Source organism: Olea europaea, chromosome 13, assembly GCF_002742605.1.
Source record: "Olea europaea var. sylvestris chromosome 13, O_europaea_v1, whole genome shotgun sequence".
Lineage (NCBI taxonomy): Eukaryota > Viridiplantae > Streptophyta > Magnoliopsida > Lamiales > Oleaceae > Olea > Olea europaea.
The window spans coordinates 3769907-3779400 of NC_036249.1; the positions used below are offsets into that span (position 1 = coordinate 3769907).

Below are 9494 nucleotides of genomic sequence, written 5' to 3' on the forward strand. Positions count from 1 at the left end.
CAGACGTTTTAAATTTTAATTGAAAAAGTGTCTAGAAATTAAAATGTTTAAAGTATCCATATGACCAGCATCATATAGATAATAATCTCTCTGTATTGAAGTGTGTGTGCATAGTAGAATTTGGTCCTTATTCAGCCAAGAATGACTTCAAAACTCGATTACCTTAGAGGCCATCCTATAAGTCTCCACTGAGGCTACATATTAATCAAATTTTATATTAAACAAATTATACAAACTATTTTTTGAGAATGCATCATGATGACACATATAAAGACCATATTCTACATTAAGCCCATGTATTAAATACTGTAACTATAAAGCTGATTACTACCTGCTAAAAGCTAAAACTACTACTAATTAAGAACAGATAAAGGAATCATGGAGTTTCTAGCATCAGATGAACCTCCCATGACCAGATTTTCATTGGATGCCACAACTGAATTCACACGATTACAATCTAATTCCTCCAACATCACTTGAGTTTCTTGTTTCTGCTGTGGCTTCTTTCGTTTCTTCTTTTCGTAAGCAATTCCTCTAGCCTTAGCCTGAGTGTCCCTCACCTCCCTCAGATACAAACGGACGGCGCGTGCACCAAAGGGGTTGACCTCCGACCGTCCACCGTTCTCCTCGAAGGCCGCACGGAGGCGGCCGATGAGTGCATCGAGGCTGCCCCATGCCTGTTTAAGTGGACAAGGACATGAAGCTGGAGGGTGAGGGTGGCCATAGAAAGGACATGTATTGTTATGGACTTTAGTCTTGCCAAACTGGTCCAAGTATCTGAGGAATTCAAGTATGTGTGCACCGCTGCACCGAGAGAGAACTAGTGGTGGCTTGTGGTTCTTTAGATATTGCCCAAATGTGTTCCAGTCGCGACGCTTTTGTGATTCGTAGCGGCTCAATATTGGTTGTGGTGGAGGAGGTGGTGGTGGTGGTGGTTGTTGTTGTTGACTGCTAATGCTGGTTTCTGATATTGAACTGCCAGTGTTGCTTGAATTACACTGACTATTTCTGGCTCCTGACATCATATTTTCTGTGAAATTCATGGTTGAAATCAACGTGTGAAAGCCTGAATCAGAATTGTTGCTAAGTTATATTGAGAAAAAGACTGGTTTTGTGGGTATGATTATGCTTGGACCAAGCTGTGAGAAATTCAAGATCAATAGAGGAGAAAGTAATGGGTGGTGAATTGAATGAAGCACACATAAACAAGAAGTGGGAATGGAGAAAATTTATAAAGAAAAAAGAAAGTGATGGAGTGGGAGGAGACAGGTTGGGGCCCGGTGCATATACCACCACGTAGAGCAAGTGATGACAGTTTGAATATCACTTCGACCTGTCTTTTCTCTCTCTCTCTCTATATGGGTGTGTGTATGTATATAATATATTTACCTTGCGAAGTGAAACTGTTGAAATTTTACCTTGTTTTGTGCTGCATCAGAATCAACGTTACTTTTTACAATCGATCACTTTTTGTTTCTTTGGGTATTGTCCAAACCTCATCCTGCATGGGATGTAACTTGTGGAAATCACCAACGTAGAAATTTTCACTCTCGTTTTCAGGACCTTTTTCTTTTTAATCATATCAGTGAAAACGTTTTTACCCAAGTTAAAATACTGTTATTATGCCCTTATTTCAGTCTCATTCTTCGTAAAATAAATTTTATTTTGACATCATTTTAATTATACATTCTTTAATAAAATAACGTTATACGTAAATTTAAAATTATTCCTTATTTTTTTACTATATATTCGCATTAATATACTTCTCATAAATATATTTTTATGACAAAAATGAGGCTCAAACAAGAGCTAAAAATATTCAAGAACTTTAACAAGAAAATCTTGCCATAAAAAAAGCGTCCAATTTGGGTGGTGTCTGGTATTATGTCTGTTGTTTTAATGTTGTTGTCCGTTAGAATACTCTTATGGAACTGTAAATAGCCTTGTTTGGGCTTCATTAAAAAAATATATATATATCATTTTCCTTTTTTCTTATTTTCAGGCACACATTCACCAATAAAATAATATTATACTTAAACTCAAAATTTTTCAACCACACATTCTCAAAAAATCACTATTACAAAATATGTTTTTTCCAAAATTCACTTTTAATGGAGCCAAAACAGGGTCTATACATGCATTTGTTGTTGTTGGTCCCTTTTTTCCATTTGTTTATTATTAAATTTTACCAAAAAAAAAGAAAGATCGTGAAGCTATGATTTGAACCCACAACCCGGAGAATCAAGTGAAGTGGAATCTCTATAGCAACGAGCAGAGACCAGTGCAAAAGGAGTAAGGCAGGAAATATGCTAATTTTTGGGAATTATTATCAAATTTATATATTTCTAAATACACTTTTCGAGCGGCACTCTTCATGCTACTTAATCTATAACATATTACTTCAAGATTGACGGAAAACATTAAAAAATTGTTATGGAATTAAGTCAAATGAGGAATTAAGCCATTCGAACTGCATCAATGATCACGGGGATGACCGCATCCTCATATGGGACGAGTGGATCCGCACGAATTAAAAAATTTCGACTTCCATGTGTGTGTACAGTTATTTCCGCTATCACTCCCGCGGTTCGAGGTAACTTGATCCTAAAATGAGGTTAAATAAAAAGCCTAAATATGGGCATAGGAGGTAAGGTAACATCTTGTCAAGCGTCAAATCTAACAGTCACAGCAGATTGCAGATGTCTTTTCAATCTGATTAGTGGTCTACATTCACTTATCCCACCGCACGTGGGTAACCCTAAATCTAAGCTGCACCCTCACAATTATTAGCATTTATATTTACACATTTCACCCCAAACATTAGTGTTTCTTGTTTCTCCCTCTCCTCCTCAAAATCAAATTGACACTTGTTTTTGAAAAATGCTTCTCGTACATAACAATTTACATAATGATGATGTGTCAAAATGCAAGTGGGAAAGTTATTTGATTCATGAGATTTTGATCCAATTAAATTCCGCCACATTATTTGTTGGTAAATCATTATGTAAATTGTTGTGTATATGTAGTACAATCCTCTGTTTTTATAGTTTTTGGTGGATGAAAATGTCTCGACAGTTATAATATGTTGAATTTTGTTTTCCTTGAGAAAATTGAATCAGTCTTCTATGTAAACACGAGTGTCGCGGGCTGAATTCATCCATCATATCATGTTTTAGTTTTTATAATTTTTGAGAATTTATCATGATTCAAAATTAAGCCAGCAAAAAAATAAATCTTAGTTGTCTGGCTTATGTTTATAAATACTCAAATCATATGTGGAGTGATTAGGGTTCTTGAGTTATTCGTGGTTAGGATTTGTTATTCAATAGATCCGTCTGTGAATCCATGACTAAATCTTGGTTTGAATGTTTCTAGTTGCACTTAGTGTTTGGGTTAATCCCTGAGTCTCCCGATTATGTGATTGTTGAATTGGGTGAACAATTTTAGTATTTTTATATTTTTTGCTATATGTTTGTTTTATTTTCCATTGAATTTATATTTTCTATCCCCATGGCGCATTATGTTGCAATGCACTGAAATGAGCGACAAATGTAACGAACATAAGTGTAAAAATGAGTAAAGATTGGGAACGGTCATTGCAACTAAATGTGTTGTAGTAAACAAGAAGTGTGATGTGAATATAACTACCCCATGATGACCCAAAACTAATGGCAGCTTTGAACAGAAAGAATCCAAAAGGACCATTTGAGCATTTAAAGGCATATGTTTCAAAGTGTCTTCCGAAACGTAAAAGTTAAGACTCAAAATACATGAAGGCAAAGGTTAGGGACCACTTGCGCCAGAATCATTTTTAATATTTTTTAAATAAATAGAGCCAATGGAGTAGTCCTCATATGAACCAACATGAACTGAATCGAATAATTCAATCTAAATTTTTTTATCGAGATGAATCGTGCCTGGTCTTAAAAGCCCGACCCATTTTCCTACTAACCTCTACCATCTCCCTAGAGCCTCCCTACCGTACCTTTACTCCTAAATTTCTTACCAATTTTCCTTAACCACCCAGCACCATCAAATGTGTCACAAGTACGCATTCGTACATAGACATTTGATCACCGCGAATTAATGCAAACGGGGGTACATTAAGGACATCAAACAATGTTCACCAAGCTCCAAGATTGTCTTACGTTGGTGTAAGTGTGTAAACTTTGATATTCATGAACAACATGCATATTCACGATAACTTTCGATATTCGTGATAATTTTCGACCAGTTATCTCAAAAAAGAAATTCATAATTCACACTTCATCACAACATTAATCACTCTGACCTTATAAATAGTAACATCATACTAAAGTTGGTACTTACTGAGATGGTAAGCTGCCATCAAAATCAGAATTCCCCACCAGACAACATACATTTACTATTTTTTTTCCCCACTAGTACCGTTTCCCTCTCTTTTTCTCTACTTTTTGTTTAAAACGACAGCAAGATCTCGAAGCTCCTCGAATGCATGCATTGTTTCTGCATCAAAGCCTCCAGCAAACTGAACAAATCGAGGTAGAGATTAAAAAGATGAATTCAACTTCTTCAGAAAACCATGTTGAAATTCTGATGTTGCATGTTCGATAGAATGGATTAGATAAAATTGAACACTGTAGAAATGAGACGACTAAAAATGAAATAAGCTAAAATCTAGTTCATTATTGTGATCAGACACGAAGCCTTTATTCATTTTCCTTAACCATATTGGACAGCATCTTTTTATGTACATTCTTGAACTTACATTTGAGGAACTGCTAATGAACACATTTAGTCCGAATATATCTTAAATATAGGAGAAGATAAGTATAAGTAACTCAACAAACCTGATGAATTCGGAAAGCATATCTCACTCCTTGGAGTAGCATATAATCCATGGAAGAGTCTTTATCCGATGTGCCCTTGGATTGAAGTTCGGTAGCCACTCTCTTCATGTACATCTTAGCCAGTTTCACGGAGCCAAACTTTATCTGCAAAATGGAATGGTGAATTTAGACATACCGTTTACTCAGAACTTACCAAACATAATTACGAAGTATTCTCAATTATAAATATCCATTATATATGAAAAGAATGAAGGATAAGTTCAGTGTTAAAATTTAAATCACGAGTATAAAAAAACACAACAGCCTAACCTTGCTTAATATCCCCGTGTCAAGCATCCAGTCAGTGGGAATTTGGAACTCCTTGCAGTGTCTCATTAATGAGTCCCTTGTCCGTAGAATATTATAAACCGTGCGTTCCATTCTGATGGAGGAAATGATTTCTTTGAACAATAAGAAATAGTACATACTATGGAATCTCAGAGAAGTATATATTATTCTTACCTCTCGGACAAAGATACCATTTTCTTTAATGCAATATCACATAGCATACGAGAATCATCCTGAAAATTCGAAACTTCTTGCTCTAACTTCTTTAGATCTCTATATCCAAATGCTGCCTCTCTTAATGTGTCAGCTTTCTTCTCTGGCCAATTGAAGTGCTTCAAAACTGCTCTTTCATCCACCTTCAAGATGAAATTAAATAGACGGACACAATAAATGAAGCTTCTAAATAAGTTTCAGCATTGAATTGTCATTATGTTACGAAAGTCTTGAGTTGTATAAGCAGCCATGGGTTTTCCAAAGAATGTTGTCTAAAACTTAAATAGGAAACTAGAAAACCATAACAGAGCGAAAATCAATTAAACATTTACCTTAATAAAATATTGACGCATAAAGGTATATTATTCGACAAGTACTTGAAAGTAAGCAACTTACAAGAAAGCAGAGTTCATCGTCCAGCCACTTCACAAATTCAACAACATCTTCGATATTCTGATAAACTGCATCATTGACTTCTTGTATCAGGAAGTTCACAAATTCTCCTTGAGTCTCAACATCCGCCTTAATCTACCCATAGAACACAATATAGATTAAACTTGGCTGGTACAAAAAACAGGATCCGTTGTGACAAGCAGACAGCGGGGTGCGATGATATAGAACAAATTTACAATTGCTATTTTGAATTTATGCTACTTGTAATATAATTTCATTGTTAAAAGGATAATGGCAATCAAGCACTTACAGCAATCAAATGCGATGATCGGGTCTCAATTTCACCTATCGGTGGGGGTGGGGGAGGGGGTGGGAGAGGAACAGAGTGTATAGAAATTTCTTCCTTCCGTCCGCATAAACTTGTGCAAGAAGGTCTTGGAGGAGGATTAGGGACTCTTAATGTCCGTTTCTCAACCTCCAATGAAGCTAACACTTTACTGTTAATTACACCCAGATCATACTTTTGGGAAGCATCTGCATTTTCTGCTTCCTTGGAACATATAAAACCATCAGATTGCCTTCTCTTAGCAAGAATTAAATCTTCATGACAGCATTTTGATCCGCTTATAGAGTGCCTTCGTGCAGAATTCTGTAAATCATCCCAATTACGATTCGCATAATTCTCTGTGCATTCTAATTGTTGTATGTCTTCATCTGTAATTGGCCATTTCTTTAACTTCTTTATAAGATTTAACGTCTTCGTAGCACTATTGTTAGACTCTTCATTAGTCTGAAAAGATGAGAAGCAAATGGATTGTCTTCCTTTCTCAACAGAAACGGGGGTTGAAGCTTTGTTCGAATTCACTGTCAAGGAATTGTTCAACTCATTTCTTAAACATGAGTTAACCCACCTCAAATAAACAAGCTCTTCAACCTCATTCAATCGATTCATTTGAAGGCCCTCTACTTGTTTGCAGAGATCCTCATTCGCATGTCTCAACACAGATGCCTCTGATTTAATTTTCTCAACGATGTCACTCTGTCATTGATGAATTTAAAACGGAATGTTAACGATAGTAAAACCAACTCAAGAAATCAAAGTTAGAGTTTCCTGGCCATCGTAACCATTAAATGACACCAGTCTTGTGAATTTGATGGGAAAATACTGGAACAGTATAGGAATATGATAATATTATTAGAGAAATATATAGAGCACATCCTCTTCAAAGCACCTGTACTCTCCAAAAAAGCCGAAAAAGCATGTTCTTAAGCAGAAGGAAACATGTTAATGGTTGAGTGCCCAGTTGGTTTATAAGACTGTCCAACTTCGTAATCTATATAATGGGAGCTAAATTATGCAGAAATAAGGACTATAATGTGAAGATTAATACAAAAAGAAATGTATTGAAATTATCCATTTCCCGTGCTAAGGTTAAAGATAAAAGATGAACACGGAAAATCAATAATCAGCCTGCAATTTGTAATAAAAGTTGCAATGATGATACCTCAGAGACTTTGGCAAGATTGGCTAATTGGGATTCCAAGGAAGAAATCCTGCAAGTAAGATTCCTCTTCTGAAGCTGCAGCTCCTTATTCAAGCGCCTCAACTCGACAATCTCCATCTCTATTCCACGTGAATTCTCGTGTTCTTCTCTTCCGGATAACTCATCCTGCTTCTCAGAAACTGAATTCAAAGTCATCAATTGTTCAGAAAGACTGTCCCTCTCACATTCAAGCAATCCAACTTTCCGAACAAGGCCATCAATTTCACTCTTTTTAAGTTCAAGCTCTATCTCAAGTTCCAAAACCTTGGGGTTTCTTGTGTACTCTGATAACTCAGCTTGCAATTTGGACTCTCTATCCTTCGAATCTTGGAGTAAGCTCCTCAAATGATCGATCTCCAGAAACAAATCTTGAGAACCACCCAAAGACTTAGTCTTGGTGTTGCCATTCACTGTATGTGGATGAATTTGTGTAGCATATATTGAACAAGATAGATCACCAATGAGAGACCTCTTGATTCTTGATTGCGAAGCCGCAGATTGGTTCTTTTGATTTCCAACGCCTGCAGAGCCTGCGAGTTGCAATTTCTGGCCTTGTGTTGTGGTTTGCACCTTGTTTTTCGTTTTCTTCTCCGCAGCAGTGAACCCCTTCACAATGTGAGACCCCCATGAGGATTTTGTCTTTGAGGAATTGCTGTTCCCCTTCACAATGCTGTTATTTCCCTTTGGAACCTGGTTTTGATCAGCAAATTTTGATGATTTCACTCTGTTATCAGACGAATTTTCTTCTCTCATTTTCAACCTTTTTGTTTTCCTTCTTTAGGCAATAAATCCCTCAAGAATTCCTGATTAACGCTAATGGAATTTAAAGAAAAAGTTAGAAATTGATTTCTAGAACCCTCAAGAATCCAAGATTAAAGCGAACTGAAAAATTCAAGAAAAAACTAGAAACTGAGATAAATTGTTTTAACGACTAAAAAAGTGAAGACTTTTCTTTTAAACAAACTGGGTACTGTTTGTTCAAACAAAGAGCCACAGAAAATTCGAATTGGTTTTCAAGAATCTGATGTAAAATGAATTTTATAGGTTAAAAAAGTGAAAGTTCTTTATTCAACAAATGAGAATTGTTTCCCTTAAATTTGTCCTAACCCAAGTTTGTCTTAACTCAAACTGAATTTGTCGACAACTAGGCTCTCTTTCATCATTTATTAATTAGTCATTCTGGTGGACAGGTAAAGGTAATAAAAGGTATTGGACAAAACGGCATTGGGGAGTGGAGTTTGAAGGGTCCGATGATTCTGTTCTTGTGCTGTGATTTTCTGAGGCTTGGAAGAGAGAAAAGTGGTACTGTGTCGCAGCCTCTCTCTCTTTATTGGCATTTTGAAATTTGAATTTTTGAATTTGTGTAGAATTTATGACTCGAGCAATGAGATTCTGTGGGGCCATTTTGGATCGACGGCCTCAAAAGCAGTGGAAGAAAAGTGAAATTGAGAGTGCATGAGCTCAGTTTCAGTGTACATGCAACGGTCATATTTGGAGCCTCCATTCAAATAATTACCCTCGTTTTGTCTATCATTAAAGTCGAAAAATTAGTTTGAAAATAATGAGTTTTTGGAGAATGTCTAACTAAAAAGTAGAAAAAAATTTAAGTCCATGTTTGTTTTCGATTTTTTCTCATTAAAATGAAAAATATGACCGTTATCCATCCCATTAAACCACCAAATTTGAATTCTTATATTTTGTGTGGGACCCATAACGACTATATTTTTCATTCTCATTCTTACAAAAATGAGAAACAAACGCCCCTTAAGTTTCTTCCTTCAAATAATTACCCTTGTCTATCATTAAAAGTAGAAAAATTAGTTTGAAAATAATGAGTTTTTGGAGAACGTGTAACTAAAAGGTAGAAAAAAATTAAGTTTATGTACAAAATATTTTATTTTGAAAATATGTGATTGAAAAGTGATTGATGTTGAATTTTTCTCGTTAAACCTGATTAATTTCGTTTAATTTCTCTTATCTAAGAAATCGTAAACTTATTTCTGCTTGCCTTGAATTTTTTACTGTTGTCTTTAGTGATTTTTACGAGCCATTTGTTTTCATGAATCTTCAATTTTTTTTAGTAGAAATATCTTATTTAATGGTTACTATTTTTGAATTAGCATATGATTTCGAGTAATAGCAAACAGTCCAAAGTGTTTATTATTAATAATTGTAAAGGGCATTTAGA

The 9494-nt window shown here is 35.5% G+C and overlaps 2 protein-coding genes across 2 annotated transcripts; both read right to left on the minus strand.

The window, feature by feature from the left end:
- Positions 1-264: 264 nt before the first annotated feature.
- On the minus strand, positions 265-1260 carry LOC111407306 (protein G1-like1). The gene has a single exon (XM_023036718.1). The coding sequence runs from the start codon at positions 1041-1043 to the stop codon at positions 354-356; it is 690 nt and encodes a 229-aa protein (XP_022892486.1). The 5' UTR covers positions 1044-1260; the 3' UTR covers positions 265-353.
- A 2953-nt stretch (positions 1261-4213) lies between these two features.
- On the minus strand, positions 4214-8497 carry LOC111407307 (protein CHUP1, chloroplastic-like). The gene is made up of 7 exons (XM_023036719.1): positions 7268-8497; positions 6073-6801; positions 5766-5897; positions 5331-5512; positions 5139-5250; positions 4830-4973; positions 4214-4507 (listed from the first exon to the last, which is right to left on the minus strand). Exons 1-7 carry the CDS (start codon positions 8057-8059, stop codon positions 4427-4429), a joined length of 2172 nt encoding a protein of 723 aa, XP_022892487.1. The 5' UTR covers positions 8060-8497; the 3' UTR covers positions 4214-4426.
- Between the last annotated feature and the right edge of the window lie 997 nt (positions 8498-9494).